This window comes from Chrysemys picta, chromosome 1 (assembly GCF_011386835.1).
Source record: "Chrysemys picta bellii isolate R12L10 chromosome 1, ASM1138683v2, whole genome shotgun sequence".
NCBI lineage: Eukaryota > Metazoa > Chordata > Testudines > Emydidae > Chrysemys > Chrysemys picta.
The window spans coordinates 307,113,597-307,134,802 of NC_088791.1; the positions used below are offsets into that span (position 1 = coordinate 307,113,597).

At 41.0% G+C, this 21,206-nt stretch overlaps 2 protein-coding genes across 16 annotated transcripts in view; one reads left to right on the forward strand and one right to left on the reverse strand.

Annotated features, from left to right (window-relative positions):
• Positions 1-21,206, forward strand: part of N4BP2L2 (NEDD4 binding protein 2 like 2) — a 667,270-nt gene that overhangs the window by 421,567 nt on the left and 224,497 nt on the right. The gene's annotated exons all lie outside the window — the stretch shown is intronic.
• The window catches only part of FRY (FRY microtubule binding protein), a 402,818-nt gene that overhangs the window by 165,093 nt on the left and 216,519 nt on the right, over positions 1-21,206 (reverse strand). For 10 of the 11 annotated variants that reach the window (XM_065594453.1, XM_065594448.1, XM_065594426.1 and 7 more), the window contains 7 exons: positions 18,710-18,878; positions 14,106-14,198; positions 13,919-14,017; positions 10,813-10,914; positions 3,302-3,405; positions 2,680-2,788; positions 1,612-1,698 (listed from right to left, as the gene is read on the reverse strand). In XM_065594453.1, coding sequence (XP_065450525.1) covers positions 1,612-1,698; positions 2,680-2,788; positions 3,302-3,405; positions 10,813-10,914; positions 13,919-14,017; positions 14,106-14,198; positions 18,710-18,878 — 763 coding nt within the window. Of the gene's footprint in view, positions 1-1,611; positions 1,699-2,679; positions 2,789-3,301; positions 3,406-10,812; positions 10,915-13,918; positions 14,018-14,105; positions 14,199-18,709; positions 18,892-21,206 lie in introns of all 11 variants that reach the window. The other variant, XM_065594463.1, reaches the window with a different exon arrangement.

Genomic DNA, 21,206 nt, shown 5'->3' on the forward strand with positions numbered 1-21,206 from the left:
GAGGAGGACAGTGCCGAGATGGTCGTCGGTGCCATGGTGCTTGCCAGTGCCAGGGTGGAGGAATGAGCGGCAGGCAGAGGTATCGGTGGCGTCTCTGGTGCCAGCTGCTGTGTGGGGGTGAAGGATGCCGACATGACCAACGCCGACCTGGATCTCAATGCCTGGCTCTGACGCTGGGCTTGATGATAGGCCCAGGGAGTCCAAAAGAGCCACTGAGCTGGTGGTTGCCATTGTGGTGGCCACGGCGCTAGAGGAGGCTGGTGGTGTTGCCAAGATCTAGACCTCCTGCTGCTGGACCTATCTGACTAATAGGACTCTGCCTCAGACTCCGAGGTCTCCAAAATGGAAGACCACAGAGGAGCGGTAATGGGTCGTGCCGACGAGCAGTGCCGGGCCCCTGGGGATTGGTGCAGTCGCCCCATGTGGGCAGCCGGCACCAGGGAGTGGCGTTGTCGAGATGGGGAGCGGTGCAACATCATCTCCGGCTTGCCCCTAGATGGGATAGGTGGCCGGGTTATGACCAGTGCCTCATCCCACCTTGGAGAAGGCAGTGCTGTGAAGTGAAAAAGGTCCTGTGCCACCTCAAAAGTCTCTGCAGAGGAGGGGAGTTGAATATTCCGGCCATGACAGTCCGGAGAATGGTAGTGGGCCTGACTTGACTGGACCCCCCTGAGAGGTGCTGGGCCCAAGGTAGGCTGGATGGGCTGAGGCCTCCCTGTCACTGGTTTCTAAGGCTTAGGATGGGGAGAGCGCCCTCTCTCCTGCCTCTTTTTCTTCTGGAGCACCGTGGATGAAGACCGGTGGCTACCAAAAGTCTTATACTTGGCACCCGGTGTCAGGAGTCCTTAGCCTCCTTCCTTGGTACCGGCTTGCATGCTGTCGGTGCCAGTGCGCTCCGCACAGAGGAGGCACTCGGCACGGGCTCCGCCGACTCTGGGTCGGATGGAATGCTGCCTCCATGAGAACAATTCTAAGTCTCTGCTCACGATCCTTAAGGTTCCTCGGCTGAAACCCTTTGCAAATGCAGCACTTGTCCCTTTGGTGACTCTCATCAGGGCATGTCAAACAAGAAGTGTACGGGTCGCTCCTTGGCATCAAGTTTACCCCACAGACTTCATCGGTTTGAATCCCGGCGACCGAGGCATACCCTGGTGCTGAGGGACGAAACGGGGGGAGATGGGGGAGGGGAGGGAGTAGGAGGAACCCTGCAACGGAAACTTAGAGAAACTACTTACACTGCTAATACTACTAACTAAGAATCTAACTGTATAGAAATGACAGTGGGACACTTCTAGAGGCGCTTGCAGAAGTAAGAGCAAGGGACGTTCCAGCCATCACTGGCAGTAAGAAGGAACTGAGGGATGGTTGGGTTGGCAGGGCGCTATATTGGGCGCCATGTAGGCGCGACTCCAGGGGGTGCCCAGGACGACTCTATGGATACTGCCAGGGGAAAAATCTTCCGGCTGTCGTGCATAGCACGCGCACACCTGATTGGAATTGACATGAACAAGCGTGTGAAGAAGAATATAAATTATTCTGAGCAATCAAAATTGAAGCTGAACATAATGCAATAAATACATATTTCATAAAAAGTGTGCATATATGTCATACCTCTGGATTGAGACTGAAAGCTTTTGCTGGTTTTCCAACACAAAGAAAGTCAAAGATAATTTCTTTCATTGCAAAATCTAAACGTTCCTAAAATGGAAAAAATTGTTACAAATCATATGAAATTGCTTCTTTTGTTAAAGGCAATAGAAATATTGAAGCAGGATGTCATCAGGATTTATTTAAATTTATTTAGGATCAGATTTTCAAAAGTGCACAGCACCCACAACTTGTTCCAGACTTTCAGTAGAGCTCAGCTCCTATTCCAACTCCTATCTAAATAGAAGTTGCTGAGTATTGAGCACTTTTGAAAATCTGGCCATTTAATTTAGGTACCTAAATGAGCGACTTTAAAAGTCTCTTTTTTAATTATTTAAATTTCACTTGAGCAATTGTAGTACTAATGTGCTATTTTATAAAACAAAAGTCTATTCACAGATGCAAAGCATCTAAAATTCAGCGAAACATTTAAGTATATGCTTAAGTGCATCCCCATTTAGCAAAGTATTTAAGCGAGGGCTTAATTTTAAGCACACATGTAAGTGTTTTGCTAAATGCAGGGCTGCCCAGAGGATTCAGGGGGCCTGGGGCAAAGCAATTTTGGGGGCCCCTTCCATAAAAAAAATTTGCAATACTATAGAATACTACATTCTTGTGGGGGCCCCTGTGGGGCCCGGGGTAAATTGCCCCACTTGCCCCCCCCTCTGGGCGGCTCTGGCTAAATGGGGATGGTTTGCTGAACTGGAGCCACAGAGGAGACTAGCCTTCCATTGATGAGTGCAGAATTTATGTGGTAAACTCCCATTAATACCACATAACATTTTGTGTGTCAGTCCCTGGTGCATTAAAATGGCATTACTGGACCTGATCCAGTCACTTTCCCTTGTTCTACACCAGTGTGACTTCACTATCATTTCTAGCCTAATCCACACCCACAATTTACCATTGCCTAGGAGAAGGCTATCAATAGTGAGGGATAAATAAAGTGACACAATACCGAGTTTATTCTTCCATTAATAATTTATTAGGAAAATAAATTATTCATTACTTGGACACAGTTCTTTTCCATACCTGTGCAATGAACTGTATAATTTTCACAAAGATGTTTAGAGGCATATCCCTTGGCACCACACCACGGGACCCTTTTGGGAATAGCGTTGTGACAATGGTTATAAGTCGACTAAGAAAAGAAAAAAGCAAGCATCAGCACAGTTCCATTCCTTGCAGATGAGTGGCAGATGTATCTTCTTGTTTAATTATCCCAAATTCTGTCTGGAAATCTCATTTAGAAAGCCTCAAGTATGGAAAGGCTTTTCCAAATTAAAAGGTACAATAGTACCTTGCTCTGTTTCTTTGTTTCTACATTTGACTGAGCTATTGCTATTTTGTTATTGTGCTGCAAGCATCCGCAATCCTGCCAATAACACACTTCTCTTTCTAGTTCCACTATTTCCAGAAGCAAAGAGTGAGTCTGTCTATATTCCGGCTCTTCCAAAAGCAAAAGCTTTTGGTATAGTAATTGCAAAAAGCAGGAGAAAAATTGTTAAATGTCACAAAAAGGAACATTTTATTGTGCACATTTGACAGCAGAATCTCTTCTAGGTCAAGGACACACAGTGGAGCCACTGGACTTCTACAATGGAAACATCCACAGCAAAGGGGCCTGGTTACAATTACAACTGCAAAACTTTACCTCTGGGTAGCTGTATTGCTTTCACATTTAATTCTAATCATGTAAACCCACAGTAGTCTGTACAGAGACTCCAGTGCAACTCGAGCCATTTTGGGGTCCTTGTTCTAGAAGAAAAACACAAGCAAACAGTAGATTTCAGCCAGTTAAGTCTTAACTCTACAAATCCTTCTAATTTTTTCTTGGAGCACAATCTATAAAGGAAGTTTGGGCAGCATATCCACTCTTAGTGCATGCCAAGATTTATAGCTTTGGTACTGAGCATCACAAAAAGATGTGGAAACACACAGCTACTTGATGCCCAAATATAGTACTGGCACACAGAAAAACATATAAAATTATCATTGTACAGTATTTAATCTTAAAATTTGTTTAAAACTTATTTCTAAATGACCCATCTTTTAAAATACTATTAAAGATTTCAGACATCCTAAGTGCCTGTGTTAGCATAAAACAGATGAGATACAGTGCAATTAAGAATCACTATGGAAACCAATCCTATTAAAATCTAGACAAAAATTTCATCTTCAATTAAGCTGTCGGATGTTTTTTAATACAAATCTTATTCCATTTTTATGCACTGATATTAAGCATATACCCAATAAATTTATTATATACTACACACATTTAAAAATGACAAAATTTAAACTTAGATAGAATGACCAGTTGGACTGGGTAACATTTGAGGCTGAGAACAACATCTGTGTTGGTTTTTTTCAAAAGAGTTTGAACCAGTAAAGTCTCTTGTTTCCCCTTCATCTGGTGTGCTGCTCAGTTGTTTTAGCCTTTAGGTACCTAACTGAGATTCTGTCCACCATGTGCTTCTATCACACAGCCTTTGGGCTGAAATAATGGTCACAGATCCCTCTCTGTCTTCTACAGATGGCTCCTAGTCATTGGTTCATTTAATTGTCAATCTACTGGTCCCTCCCTTGAGCTACCCTCAAAGTCTGCAGACTAGTATAGTATTTGTATTAGGACCAAACCAGAAGTGGCTGTTAGCAAAGGCACATAAATTATGAGAAATACTAGGTTTGATTATATTTTCAAGCTTTATCATTATTTCTAATAAAAATCCACATTGAATATTACTTGAAATTAATACTTAACTTGAACTCTGAAATTATAACAGGTATATTTAGTATTCATAAAGCACTTTACATAGTCAACATGTTTTACAAATATTATCTGAAATGGTTTGAATTAGGACTGTCGATTAATCGCAGTTAACTCACAATTAACTCAAAAAAAATTAATTGCGATTAAAAAAGTTAATTGTGATTAAATCGCACTGTTAAACAATAGAATACCAATTGAAATTTATTAAATATTTTTGGATGTTTTTCTACATTTTCAAACATATCGATTTCTCTTACAACACAGAATACAAAGCGTACAGTGCTCATTTTATATAATTTTTTATTACAAATATTTGCACTGTAAAAATGATAGATAAAAGAAATAGTATTTTTCAATGTACCTCATACAAGTACTGTAGTGCAATCTTTATCATGAAAGTATAATTTACAAATGTAAATTTTTTTTGGTTACATAACTGCACTCAAAAACAAAACAATGTAAAACTTTAGAGTATACGAGTCCACTCAGTCCTACTTCTTTTTTAGCCAATCGCTAAGACAAACAAGCTTGTTTACATTTACGGGAGATACTGCTGCCTGCTTCTTATCTACAATGTCACCTGAAATGAGAACATGCGTTCGCATGGCACTTTTGTAGTCAGCTTTGCAAGGTATTTACGTGCCAGATATGCTAAACATTAGTGTGCCCCTTCATACTTCAGCCACCATTCCGGAGGACATGCTTCCATGCTGATGATGTTCGTTAAAAAACATAATGCGTTAATTAAATTTGTGACTGAACTCCTTTGGGGAGAATTGTATGTCCCCTGCTCTGTTTTACCCGCATTCTGCCATATATTTCATGTTATAGCAGTCTCGGATGATGACCCAGCACATGTTGTTTGATTTACGAACACTATTACTGCAGATCTGACAAAACGCAAAGAAGGTACCAATGTGAGATTTCTAAAAATAGCTACAGCACTCGACCCAAGGTTTAAGAATCTGAACTGCCTTCCAAAATCTGAGAGGGACGAGGTGTAGAGCATGCTTTCGGAAGTCTTAAAAGAGCACCACTCCGATGCTGGGAACCATCAGCGATTGGTTGAAGTAGGACTGAGTGGAGTTGTAGGCTCTGAATTTTACATTGTTTTATTTTTGAATGCAATTATTTTTTTGTACATAATTCGACATTTGTAAATTCAACTTTCATGATAAAGAGATTGCATGACAGTACTTGTATTAGGTGAACTGAAATATACTATTTCTTTTGTTTTTTACAAAGCAAAGATTTGTATTCAAAAATAAATAGAAAGTGAGCACTGTACACTTTGTATTCTGTGTTGTAATTGAAATCAATATATTTGAAAATGTAGAAAACATCCAAAAATATTTAAATAAATGGTATTCTATTATTATTTAACAGTGCAATTAATCGTGCAATTAATCATGTGATTAATTGTGTGATCAATTTTTTTAATCACTTGACAGCCCTAGTTTGAATAAAATTTTATACTGAAAATTATTCACCATAAATTTAATTTAAAGTCATTACTAAATTCTATATCAGGTTATAAATGGTAACATGTTTTCAAATATATTACAGAAGACACAAAGCAAATTATTTTTGTATTGGGTTACTTGCAGATTAAAAGTGTAGAGATACAGGCATCTACACTTTATATTATCATTAGCAAATCACATTTTAAAATAAAACAGCTCCTCTACATCCATAATCTGAATAGCTGTCTTCAGTAATATTGAACAGCCTCCCAGCTGTGAGACAGTTTTGGTGGAGCTCCTAGGAATGACTTTCTTAAATAACAGAATTGGAAAGAAACAGGGTTGTGCTTCCACCAGGGGAGGGCCAGGTCCCTGGGCCTGGCCAGGCTATGTTTGGACAGAAAAAGGGAGGAAGAAGGTGACTAAGGGCTTGTCTACATTACCCGCCGGATTGACGGGCAGTGATCGATCCAGCGGGGGTCGGTTTATTGCATCTAGTCTAGATGCGATAAATTGACTGCTGAGTGCTCTCCCGTCGACTCCGGTACTCCACCAGGGCGAGAGACACAGGCAGAGTTGATGGGAGAGCGTCAGCTGTTAACTTACCACAGTGAAGACACCGCGGTAAGTAGATCTAAGTATGTTGACTTCAGCTACGTTATTCATGTAGCTGAAGTTGCGTAACTTAGATCAATCTCCCCCACACCCCGCAGTGTAGACCAGGCCTTAGTCACTTTTCAGCATCTAACATAATTTTGGCCTTGATCCAGCAAAACACGTAGGCAAATGAGTAAGTTTTATTGACCTCTGTTGTACTATTCACCATTCTCAAAGTTAAGCATGTAGACCCTTAATACTTGCAGTTTGTCCTACAGTTCCTTCTGTGCCAGAGGGGAGGAGGAGAGAATAAAAACATACAGCTGGCTACGCTGGATTTACTCTACTTCCAGATAATGATCCATCAGGGGAATCTCTCACCTATGTCCTTAGAGCAACTTACTGTTTGTTTTGTGCTACTGAGCAGTGCAGAGCTGCTGGCCATAAGACCAAGTATCTCTAACTCGCACTCCACCGATGGCTATGAGGAGACCTGTAACTGCATTAGTTGATGCACCACATTCCAGAGGTGTCGTGATATGCCAGCTATGGAATCTGTCCACCCCAACCCCCGCTAGCGGCACATGCTAACCAGAGAAACATGTTGCTTCTTTTAGAGCAGCAGCATGGGCCACCTGTTGGTGCACGGTTTTGGCATACCCTGAGAGATTCTGCCCTGCAATTACAGTGACATGTACAGCTGGCCCACTTGATTGCCTTTTAATATAAGGGCAGAATTTGTATTACTCTGAGATTCCTCTATAATTTTGCCCTAATACATCCAAATGTTTGCAGTGGTCATCTGGGATTTATTCATGGGCAGTTCCATTGCTTCGTCTCTTCTTTTCAGCTTTAACTTCATTCTGCCTTAGCTGATGAGATCAGCTGGGATGCTGAGTTTACTTAATAGTCCCTAGCCTGGGACAGGGTATTCTCAGTAATGGCCCTTGACTCTGGAACTTTTGCCCCTCTGGCCTGAAAGTGTCCAAGTTTCCTGACAATCATATACTGTATCTATTTCTCCCAGGGTGATGTCTTGGCCATATAGAAGTCAATGGGAGTTTTGCCAAGGAGCAGATGAGGTTTTATTCTGGCAGGTTGGGATAAATCTGTAATACTGTAAAGTACATCACAGGTTCATATCTACGCAAAGCAAATAATAATATCCATCATATGAGGTCACAGGCGTAGTTCAGGAAGTTACTCCAGCCAGGCTAACAGGGCTAAGTGGGTGGGAGGGGGAGGGGAGAAGCAAATTCCACGCCTGATGGGGCTTGCAGTTTGGGGAGCAATGCCCCACCATGTCCTCCCAAACTATGCCTATGTATTAGGTTTTTAAAAGGCCCCACAAAAAAAACCCACATAAAAACCTTTGTTTCTGGAATGCTTGCTAACCATCCAAAAATTGATTAGCTTAGAGAAGTTTAAGGTGGTATAACAGGGGTCGGCAACCTTTCAGAAGTGGTGTGCTGAGTCCTCATTTATTCACTCTAATTTAAGGTTTCGTGTGCCAGTCATACATTTTAACTTTTTTAGAAGGTCTCTTTCTATAAGTCTATAACTAAACTATTGTTGTATGTAAAGTAAACAAGGTTTTTAAAATGTTTAAGAAGATTCATTTAAAATTAAATTAAAATGCAGAACCCCCCGGACCGGTGGCCAGGACCCGGGCAGTGTGAGTGCCACTGAAAATCAGCTCGCGTGCCGCCTTTGGCACGTGTGCCATAGGTTGGCTAACCCTGTGGTATAAAGTAAAGCCTTCCGAAAACTTTCTAAACGCTACCCTATCTTACTGTTTAGAACACAGAAATGCTTTCATTTCCCCACCTGACTCCCTCCCTCTTCTGATGATTTATGTGCCTGAACTTTGACCAAGCAGCTTTTCAAGTTACCGTGCAGTATAAGTGAGCATGAAAGGAAAGCTTTGCTAATGTAGAGCAACAGAGGGTCCTGTGGCACCTTTAAGACTAACAGAAGTATTGGGAGCATAAGCTTTCGTGGGTAAGAACCTCACTTCTTCAGATGCAAGAGCGTCATGTATTAGCATAAACAACATATTTAATTTTAACATTACTCAAGCCACAGTCACTAAATAAAGACATTTAAAACATTTACAAATGTCAGAATGATTTAAACGCACTGAACTAAATAACTGCAGCCGAATTTCATAAATTCTATAAAAGCAAGTCACAAAAATTAATGGCAGTGCTGTTGAGCCACATCACTTTTTAAAAACTAAAATTAATATACAATCGAATATAAAAATCTGTATCTGTATCGAATTAACACTTAAATGACAAATTATTTTTCATTTGATTATTAACTATTCCATTTCAAAACTACCATTTGACACCAAAGCAATACTACAATTAGTTAAAAAACCAGGAAGCTCAGTCAGCAAAACAGTACATGAAATATTCATAAAACAACAGAAACTAGATATGGAAAAGATCTTTTAGGTCACCTTGTCTAACCTCCCTTGTCCAACCGAAGGAAGATAGAGAATATTTAATAAGGAATTATCACTTTGTCCAGTGCAACTTTAAAATGATCCAAAATAATAGGACTGCCACTTCCTTTTGGAAACTACCCCATAGATTACATTCCTCACTTGTTAGGAAATGTTTACAGTTACATAACGTAAATTCTTGTCCCAATTCAGCAAACTGCATCAATAGTCTTTTTTGCTGGACAAACCATGGATTCTGGCAACCTATTGAGAGGACAAGTATCAGAGGGATAGCTGTATTAGTCAGGATCTGTAAAAAGCGACAAAGAGTCCTGTGGCACCTTATAGACTAACAGACATATTGGAGCATAAGCTTTCGTGGGTGAATACCCACTTCATCAGACGCATTGAGAGGACAGTTCAGCATACTGCAGAAACATCTTCTCAATGCTTAAAAAGCCTCCAAACACGCAACATATCTCAATTTCATTGTTCAGTAGTTACCTCTACATACTACTTTGTGTACATATGGAATTACCATTCAGTAATGAAGTGTTTTAAGATCAAACATACTACAGCACAAATATTAAACAGCAAAGTTCATTCTCAAAAAGAGTCGGAGTGCTTATTGTAGACACTTTAACTTTTATCTATCTGCCTAGATTCTAGTATAGCCTCCACAATCATAGTATCTGAGCACTTCACATATATGAATGAATTTGCCCTCACAAAGCTTGTGAGATAAGGTATTTACAGGTAATAGTATTGAGGCAGAGAAAGACTGAAAGCCTGATCAGAGCACTTTGAAGTCAGTGGAAAGACTCTCACTGAATGTAATAGGCTTTGGAACAAGTCCTAACTACAAGACCATCCTTCCTCTCCTTCTTTAAATCAATAAGTGATGATGTAAGTTTCACATCTCTGACATTTCCTTCACTATTCAACAAAAGATCTTAATTTTACTGTACACCAAATAGCATCACAGGGTGTGCACACCAGAGAAAAAGCATCTTTTAAAGAAGCACATATCATACATTCACATGAGGTGAATTTTTTAATATTTCTTAGTTCATTAAGGACTGGATGAAAATGGCTGTGATAATAATTAGTAAACCATGTATCAGTCTTTGGGAAGAACATCAATTGTTTAGGTGGACAGAAACAGTAGTACCACAAACGTTTTAATTTAGTTTTAGTTTCTTTAATGAGACTTTCAGATTGAAACAAGGAGAATCAGTACCATGTGACCAGCCAGCTTTCCTCAGGTCAGCAGCAAGTGCTCCAGTTTAAGAACCCCTGACTGAATGAAGTAAAAGGTTCAAAGGTAACATTTGGCAATTTTCTTCTTCCATTCCATTCCTGGCCAACTTTTACCAACAATTTAGTCTGTCCTCACATGCATATGCAATATTTGGGTTGTTTGGTTCAAGCCACTCTCCATTAATAAAGATATGAGAAATTCAAACTAGGTATAGGAATATTTGTTTTCATTGACAAAATCCTGTATTGTTAAATTATAAAAATATTGCTATGAAATAAAATTACTGATAGATTCTGCTATCATCAATAATCTAGCTCAGGGGTTCTCAAACTGGGAGTTGAGATCCCTCAGGGGGTCACGAGGTTATTACATGGGGGGGTCTCGAGCTGTCAGCCTCCACCCCAAATCCCATTTTGCCGCCAGCATTTATAATGGTGTTAAATATACAAAAAAAAGTGCTTTTAATTTATCAGGAGGGTCGCATTCAGAGGCTTGCTATGTGAAAAGGGTCACCACTACAAAAGTTTGAGAACAACCTATCTAGCTAAATCACGTAAAACTAAAGACGACCCAGGCTACGTACAGTGAGCTAGCAAAGTATTAAAAAAGAAAGTAAGATACTAACTTTGAGATTGGATAGGCAGTTGTTGAGGAAAATATGCCATCTGTTTAAAAAGAATTGCTTCTGACTGACACAAAGCAGGCATGTTACCAAAGGATACAAAGCCTAAATAGAAAGAAAGATGATACAGGATTATTTGTATGTCAACAAAACATCAAACTAATTTAACACTAGAACCATTGTACATTTAGAGTCCTAGATCCCCTGTGTTATGCTATATGCACCAGCCAACATAAACACATTGTTCAATAACATAATTTAAAAGGAATGTTTCTCTAAAGCTGTTATGAATTTGTATGGATTACTTTGTACAAATTTAGAGTTACATTTGCACCAAAAACAATCAAATGCTTAAGTGTAGCACTGTTCATAAATCCTAAAGATGGGCCAAAATTTTGCAGCATCATAGGACTAATTTCTGTGTCAGTTAACTAAGAAATATAGTAGCTGGGGAATTATTGTGTGTGCCATACTCAGCATTAGAATCCCCATAGTCCATTGTTTGTTGTTTACAGAAGACCTAACTCCCCTCAAAATCCATGGTTATTTATTTGAAGAACTGTCAGATCGCAGGGGCACATGGTTTAAATGATGGTCAAAACATAAGCCTTCTGGAGGTTTAATCTTGTAGGGTAGTTACGCAGACTGTAAAAACAGGCAAGACAAAGGATAGAAAACCAAACACTGTGTGCGGGGTTCTTTTCCCAAATCTGTTCTGACCAGCGTTTGACATTTGTATTGCTATTGTTAAGCTAAAATATTAGACTAAAAGTCAGGAATAAATATGTTGATTTTGACAGTGACCTGCTGTTCCAAGCTCCTCCTCTGGGTCAGTTCTTCTTTAAATGCAGCCAGGTCAGGCCTTTCAAAAACAATGACCAAAGAGGAGGCAACTTTCTGCACCATAAACACAACAGACTCTTAAAATTAACCCTAAAATTTCAGCCTAAGGCTTGCCCCTAAATGTAAACCTCACTGTAAAATCCAAATCCTGTTTCTCTCAACCTAGGGCACAGATTGTCCGTAGCTAGTTTAACTCCAAGTTCACTGACACATAAAACCAAATACATATAACTTTTTAGCATTCTACATCAAAACACAGAAATGTAGTAGCCAGAGGAGAATTAAAGCTTCCTCACAAAAGGCTTCCTCACCAGACTGATAAACATCATGTATTTGGCAGATGAACAGCCCCATGCAGGCAGAGCCGTCCCTTGGGTACGGCAAATAGGGGTGACCGCCCCGGGTCCCAGGACCCCCCACGCTTCTATAAAATCATGAGGAGGCAAGCGGGGAGATGAGGCGGGAGGGGTGAGGAGACAAGCGGGGAGGCGAGCAGCTAGCAGCAGGCAGGCCAGTGGGGGGGGGGGGCGGAGGAGGAGCCCCCCTACTAGAATCTCCCCCTCTCCCCAACGCCTCCTGCCCATCAGCGGGTTCCGCCGATCAGTACCTCTCCTCCCTCTCAGCGCCTACCACCTACCACGGATCAGATGTTTTGCTGCATCAGGAGGTGCTGGGAGTGGAGGGAAGTGAGGGCGCAGCGCACTTGGGGGAGGGGGTGGAACTAGGCAGGGAAGAGGCAGGCCGCGGGTGGAGATGGGGTGGGAAGAAGCAGAGTGGGGATGGGGTCTTGGGGGAAGGGGTAGAGTGGGGGCGGGGCCTGGGCGGAGCCAGAGGGGAGCACCCCCCAGCAGATTAGAAACTTGGCACCTATGTCTTGGGTCCCACACCCTACTAGGGATGGCCCTGCCTACAGGACAAGATAGGTTAAATGGATATTGACTGAACAATGACTAATAATCCCCAAAACATAATTCTCATAGCAAAAGCTCACCCCCTAAAATTTAAAGTAGCATGTATTCTTGTTTAAAGAGGCCAATAGTCCTTCCCCTGGAAATATCTGCAGCTACTGCTATCACTGCTAGCTGCTTACCATTCTCTTCTTTGCAATGTTTGCTTTTCTAATAGATCATCTCAGGAGTCTATTCTATTTCATTACTTTTCATTATGTGGTATCTGTATGTGAGAAATCTCACAGAAAGGCCCCAACTCTATCCCTTACTCAAATTGAGTACCATTTACTCTAGTGAGAAGCCCCATTATCTTCAATGAGGTTATTTGTTTGGGAAAGTTCTACTCAGCATAAGGACTGAAGAATTGGATCCTTAGTTTGCTGTAGTTTCAACAGTGTTATCAGTGTGTCTGCATCCGCAACAGGGTTGGCTACGCATGTGCCTAAAGGGAGAAATCTTGGCTCCATTGAAGCCAATGGCAAAACTCCCACTAACTTCAATGGAGGCAGAATTTCACCCAGAAAGAAGTATTTTGACTCCCTTCTGGAACTGGCTGGAGTAATGACAGAAGCAGTCACAAGTGTGTCTGTACGAGTCCATCAATGAAATCAGATAGCATCACTTCCCAACACTCAGTGAGATAGTGGGGGACAGGGAGGTCCTTTTGACTTGTACATAAATAAGAAAGGACCAATGAAAATAACTTTCTTTTCTTAAAAGGCCAAAGACTTCAAAATGGATTAACAGAGGCCGCAGTGCTGAGGTGTACTGACCCAGCTGGAAAGATAGAATGCTTAAGGCAGCCAGCATCAACCTGACTCAGTGCTCCATTTAATCCAATTCAACTATACACTGTTATGCCACTGTTAATCTCTCAAGAAAATATGAAATAGAGAGCTTCTTAGCCGACATGCTGTGTAAAAAGGCACTGTTGTTTTAAAAGGCTGTTATATATTGGTTTGTTCCCGCAAAACATTACTTAACCGTTTTGAAAGAGCTGTTCCCACATGTCCCATTAGTTCTCACTTGACAGGCAATGCACTCTCTGTTAAGTTTTTCCTCTGTGCTAATGGTCAGACTCAACAGGTACTGACCATTTTATAATCATAATTGCAGGATCTGAAAACACCTAGAGGATTCAGACTAAAATAGATGTGGATATAACATATACTTTTGAAATAGCAATTAATTGTACATTGAGCCAGATGCAGATAAATGGTTTTGCAACAATTCTGCAAGCCCTTTGAGAATCTTGCCTAGAGAGGCAAGATTCTTCTGATGAAGAATTTTAGCTTCAGCTTCTCAGGATTACTTACCAGTGAGTGCTTCTTTCGAGAAGAAAGCTCAAGTGTTGTGTCATACAGGCTTTCAACAAAGTTCCTCAGACAGGGGACATTCACTTCATTTTTAACAGCCTGAAAAGAGATTTAATGTTAACACTGTTTTTCATACATTGACTTTCGTATCTAACTTGAAAAAATCATGCAAATAAATAAAACTCACAGCAGCTACAGGTACAAGAATTTCAACGAACAGTCCTGCTAATGCATGCTTGATATCTTTGTCCTTCACTTCAAGGAAATAATGTGCACATTCCTGGCAGACAATTAAAGAGAAGAAAAAAGATTGCACATCAGGTGGAATAAAAACATCTCAATGTTTGCTAAAAGCATATGTGATAGCTTTTTTTCCCTTATACTGCAAAGAACATTTTATATGTCAATTAAGATTTAGGTTCCACATTCACAATCTGCCCTAGGTATGAGGCAGTGCATAGTCCCAGCAACAGATCAGGAGGGAATTGTGGCTCTGTCCATGACTCTCCATTTGCTTTAGCTTGTGCGGGCTGGTTAATTGGGGGGCCAAATGCAAGGCTTCCCACAATCCCCATCCCTGCCTAGCCTCTCTGTGGGAGCAGTAGTAACAGCCCTGCATTCAGATCTATCTGGAACATAGCCCACAGAAGGGAATATGGAATCCCCTTTTGTCTCTTTACTCCACCAAGTGGGTGCGTGAACCAAGGGACAATCCTGCCCTAAATATTTTGGGTTAGATTATGTTTCAAGGACACAGTAATTGTGAGGGCATGAATTGTGGCTCAGAATGGAGCTCTTCACTGTGGAGGGTAGTAATTTATTATGGGGCTATACCCGCAATAAACTACTTCCCCCATCCCCATAGCTGTATTGGTCAGTGAGTGGAGAGGAAGGAGCCAAGGATGAGCCCATTCCACACTCCTCTCTCTTCAACTGCTCTGGAAACGGAGTAAACAGGCACCTAGCTCCAGTTACTCCTGCATATCTTGGCCCAAGGCCCAGACAGATACTCTTCTTCCTCCCTGGGTCTATAGACAATACAGGTCCTTGGCCACCCTCACAATTTTCCTCCATCCCTTCCTGTGAAGAGCATTTTTTCCCCATTGATGATAATTCACATTAAGAGCTCTCAGGTCTTGATCAACATTATCCCTCCATCTTCTTCTTTGATGGTTAGACACCATATGGATGTCCCTCCAAGAAAGGCTTAGCTGGTCCGTCTTCTGCTGTCCTAAGTACATGCCCTGCCCACTGAAGTTGTTGAGATTTCACTACATTTACAGTAACTCCTCACTTAAAGTCGTCCCTGTTAACATTGTTTCGTTATTAGGCTGCTGATCTATTTGAGAACATACTCATTTAAGGTCACGCAATGTTCCAATATAAGGTTGTTTGGCTCGCCCCACTCTGCCCACCCGGCATCCAGCTGGGGAGCGGGGTTGGGATGCGATGGCTACCCCACTCCGCCCACCTGGCATTGCAGCCGGGGAGTGGGCAAGCCCCGGACCCTGCTCCCCGGCTGGAGCGCCGGGCGGAATGGGACAAGCCCCCACGCCCCGACCCCACTCCCCAGCTGGAATGCCTGGTGGGTGGAGCAGGGCAAGGCCCCGCGTCCTGACCCCGCTATGCCCCTGCCTCAACGAAGCTTCACAATCATCATTGGGGAGTACAGTATTAAATTGTTTGTTTAAAATTATTTATAACTTATACTGTATATGTATATAATGTCTTTTGTCTGGCGAAAAAAAAATTCCCTGGAACCCACCCCCTACCCCTGCATTTCCATTAATTCTTACGGGGAAATTGGATTAGACATATTAGAAGATTGGACCAAAAGAAACCTGATGAGGTTCAACAAGGACAAGTGCAGAGTCCTGCACTTAGGACGGAAGAATCCCATGCACTGCTACAGACTAGGGACTGAATGGCTAGGCAGCAGTTCTAAAGAAAAGGACCTAGGGGTTACAGTGGACGAGAAGCTGGATATGAGTCAACAATGTGCCCTTGTTGCCAAGAAGTCTAACGGCATTTTGGGCAGTATAAGTAGGGGCATTGCCAGCAGATCGAGGGATGTGATCATTCCCCTCTATTCAACATTGGTGAGGACTCATCTAGAGTACTGTGTCCAGGAGAGGCTGAGGGAACTGAGATTGTTTAGTCTGCAGAAGAGAAGAATGAGGGGGGATTTGATAGCTGCTTTCAACTACCTGAAAGGGGGATCCAAAGAGGATGGATCTAGACTGCTCTCAGTGGTAGCGGATGACAGAACAAGGAGTAACGGTCTCAAGTTGCAGTGGGGGAGGTTTAGGTTGGATATTAGGAAAAACTTTTTCACTAGCAGGGTGGTGAAGCACTGGAATGGGTTACCTGGGGAGGTGGTGGAATCTCCTTCCTTAGAGGTTTTTAAGGTCAGGCTTGACAAAGCCCTGGCTGGGAAGATTTAGTTGGGAATTGGTCTTCCTTTGAGCAGGGGGTTGGACTAGATGACCTCCTGAGGTCCCTTCCAACCCTGATGTTCTATGATTCTATGATTAGCTTAACATCGTTTTGCTTAAAGTAGCATTTTTCAGGAACATAACTACAATGTTAAGAGAGGAGTTACTGTAGTTGGCTCTTCGTAGACTTCCAACAGTTCCCTATTAGATCTGCTCTATACATCATTCTCCCTTAATACCCCCAAAACTCATATCAAGACTTTATTTTTGAAGGTTGTTAGTTGCTTTTCTTTCTTTTTAGCAAGAGGCCAGGTCTCTCATCCATATAAAATACAGGCCTTATAAGGGTTTTTCTTTTATCTCCTACAATAGCCAGGTCATCAGCACATCCAATGAGTTGGTGAAGGCCCTTTATAAATTCACCCCATCCTGACAATTCTGCAGTTAGCACTTTTTCCATAGCCACATAAAAGGGTATCTGGGACAGTGAGTCTCCCTGCCTTAGTTAGCACACAGCCTATATCGTATACAAGGACGGTTCTCACTATCTTTTCCTCCCTTGCCTGGGTGTGTAAACCAATTTCAATATAGCCTGTAGTTTATAATTATTATACTGTAAATATATGTGTAAAGTGCAAGCTGAATTATAAAACACATCAAGTATGGCTGATTTTAATACATACTTTTAACACCTATTATAATACATTTATATTCTGTGTGTGATGGTGAGTTTGGCACTCAAATAGTATGGTGATGACTACAGTACAAAAATCTAGATAGATTCAATTTGAATCTTGCTTCCACTAAATGGAAATTTTGCCATTGCCTTCAAAGGGAGCAAGAATGGGCCGCAATAGTACCGTACTATCAGAAAACATTACCATTTATTCATACCACCAATGTACATTTCACACACACAAAATTGTGCAACATGACACCTCTGTGTAACTGATAAGAAATTATGTCAGTATTCATGAATGTGGCTGCACACATGGAAACATAACCAATATGGACTGTGGGTGGGCTGCTCCAAAGAAAAGAGGAAAAAGAGATTGTTTCTATGTTGCTAAATATGATATAAAGCATTTTGCCGAAATAAAACTTATGCAGTTGCTATTTAGGTTTTATAGAAAACAAAAAATATATTTGTATTAATTTTTCAAATATTTACTTTAGGACATTACCATAGGGTATATTGATTTTTATCTCTGAGAAATCTTCACTCAGCTAGTCTCCATACACAGGCCAGTAAAAAAGCATGTATTTTTAATAGGATTTTTTTAAAAAATTAATGGCGACTGCCAATGTGTCCATCTGTCACAAAAAATGCCCAGAGGGAAAAAGAATAAAGATACCCACATGTAAGCTAATCTTTTAGGAATAGTGTCCGTTGTGCATTAAGGACCAAAAAATGAGGATTTTTTTTTAAAGTTCTAATATGATTTTCCCTGCCTTTTACAGCATGATATACCGTATATACTCGTTCATAAGCCGAATTTTTTTAGTAAAAAAGGGAAGCACCAGAGAAGGAGGTCGGCTTATGAACGGGTATAGTGAAGGAGAGGTGGGACACAGCCCCTCCCCCCAACAGAGGGAGCAAGGAGAGGCAGCACAGCCAGCAGAGCCAGAAGGGACGAGGCGGGGCCGGAGTCTCTCCGCTTCTGGCCATGCTGCTCTCCCCCCAGGCTCCGAAGCAGCTGCAGCTCTAGGGCTGGCAGGCTGCAGCCATGCTGCTCAGCCCCACCCCCAAGAGCAGGCTGTGGCTGTGCCACCTGGCCTGCCAGAGCATGCTGCAGCCGTGCCGCCCGGCCCAGCCTGCTGGAACATGCTGCGGCAGCGCCACCTGGTCTGGCCTGCAGGAGCAGGCTGTGGCTGCACTGCCCAGCCTGCCGGAGCAGCTCCAGCCAGGCCAGAGACATCCTCCCCTGGCCCTCCCCAGATAAGGTGGGAAAGAATGGGATGGGGAGAGTGCGGGGGTCCCGGGCTAGGGGTGGGGTCATGTGGGGGGTGGTCACAGGGGTTACTCCCCTGACTCCCAGCTTCTCCCTCATAAAAAATTTCCCCACCAGTTGCTGTCCCAGCCCAGCAGGGTAAGCAGCTGGCGCGCCAGGACACTTTGTTTATTTAGGTTTACCTCCCTGCCTGCGGACGTTGGAGGTAAACAAACCATTTCGGCCCACCAGCGGCTTATCCTGACTCCTGAATTATAGGGTCAGCTTATGAATGGGTTATAAAAATTTTCCATTTTTACTTATCCATCTTGGGAAGATCGGCTTATAAACGAACCGGCTTATGATCAAGTATATATTAAACTGTTTAAGACAGCCCAAGTGTAGTCTACATCAAAGAATGTTACCTGCATAAACTGAAGAGAGGCTTCAAAGTCCTCCACGGGATACATCTTAATGCGAAAGAATTTCATCCCCATTATTAGACTGATAATGCTTTGAACCACATAGGGGCTTTGCTCTTTATGCCGCAGTTCTTTTAATTCTGCCATGAATTTCTTCTTCACAGCAGGAAATCTATGAAATCACACTGGTTAGTTACAAAACAATAGACTGGTAGTAAGATTTGACATGTATTGTTAGGTACCTAGAAGAGAAACAATAAAAGAGATATATTATTATATCTCTTTTATTCTATTATTAATAGTTATTTGAGTTTTAATATATCTTACTAGGTGTGTTTTTTTTATTTAGGGTATATGTGTGTGTGTGCGCACTGTCCTCTGGGATGCTTCTCTCTCTCATTCCCATTTTCCCAATAGTTCCCTCTTCAAAACCTCTTCATTAAGTTGCCACATCTTTATGGCCAAAGATGGCTGAACATAACTCCCTTAGTGCCTGTAAACATTAAAGAGAGATCGACAGGATGGATGGATTGAGAGCAATGCAAAATGCTCCCCTTCCTCCCAAAGGCTGAGTGTACTGTTTCCATAGCGCTCCCAGTTCCCACAAGCTTGGAGAATGAGAGAAAATCTTATTGCCTGATCTTAGACCTATCCCATTACTGCATCTAATGAACTTTCCTAATTTTAATTCACCGTGCTTCTTTTTATACATAAGCTAACTCTACTATAAAATAATTCTTCATACTTTTTTGAAAATCCAGGATAAAAAACAGTTTTATTGCAAGCATGTGTCAAGTTTTCAAAGGAAAATGTTCAAATGATAACCATAAAAATATTCAGATAGGTTGTGCTAGCCTTCAGGTTTTCTTGATCGTTGTTACAACACCATTGTATCTTAGGTACCAGAGATAATTTCTATTCCAAGTGTAAGAAAATACTGTGGTTTCTCAGATACCACAGGGTAGTAAGTAACTGATGGTAAATGCTGACTTTTTTAATGGCAACCACTATACTAATATATTTTAGAAGGTGGTGGTATTATTTGACATACATTGGGAAACTGCAACTTTACAGTGTACTGTGCCCAAGAACATTTCAATTACTCATTGTCATCCAAAGGCATGGAACAGAAATCTACTATGATAAAGGTTACAATTTTTAATTCTATGTTGGTAGCTCATCCACTCTAACTTTCTATTGAGATTCAACTTAGAATGATTTCACATAGTAAACAAGAGATATATGATATAATAATTCCCTCAAATCTGTTGTTCAGACATAATACTTTTTCATCTATTTCAATTTGCTACTGCAGAATAAACATTTAAAAAAATGAATATAGATAATAATGTAGGTAGAATCTTTTAAACAATTATTTAAAACACATTAACACCACCAATGTTAATGCAGTTAAAATGGCACAAATCAGGCTGAAAATACACTCCTTAATATAGGTCCTGACCTGCAAACATTGGATCATGTGAATACTCATATGAGTAGTTTAGTCATGAGAGTAGTTGTATGAGCAGTCTCAAAGAAGTCAATGGGACTATTAATATGTGTAAAACAAACGTATGTGCAGGTATTTTCAGGATCAGGCCTATAGTGATTAGATTAATAAAATTTTATGGAAACTCAGGTCAGAAACCTATATAAATGAGAAAATGATTCTGCAACTTTTTCTTGTAGATCAACTTTTATGAATGTGGAGATCCCAACTGGTTTCCATAGGACTCCATGCAAGTGCAGCCGTATGCCCAGGCACAAGAAGCTGCAAGATCAGGGCTTTATTGTGTTTCCACAAAAACACCTCTTATTTACACATGATCACTTTGTTCAGTTCAATGACTTATCCACCAATGATACCAAATTATTTCATATGTACTCTCATGTCATCTGTTTTCCTTGTAATTCAGTAATCATTCAGGAATCCTGGCTCAATAACTAACTAACTAACTAACTAACTAACGGAATTTTAATTTCCTGATGAATGTCTTACTGGTGAATATTTCTATGAATATTATATTGAATTATTAAACAAATGTACTTTATACTGCCCATGCCCCTTTTCTGTTTGCTTTCTTTAAACATTTATGCAATCAAGTTTTACTAGTATGGATGCTTAGCAAATTTTAAGCTTCTGGGCTTGTATATTTGTACAAAATGAGCTTCAAAATGTACTTTCTGTGAGCGTTCACACTAGGAAACCAGTGATAGGAAACAATACCATGAGACTTATGCGATCTAGCATAAGCAAGCAATTCAGTTTTAATTTTGGATTTTGTTACTTCACGTAGCAAGCCATTGAGTATATGAAACTTCTAAAAAATGTAATTGAATAATTTTGAAAAATCTCAAAAAATCTTGATCTATTCGCAATTATCCCATGAATAAAATAGGAGGTAACAATTTTAATTAAAAAAAGCAGGATAGATGCTTCTTTTTGATTGTTGTGCTAGTAACTGCTTATGGCTCTGTTTACTATTAAACAGAATTCAGA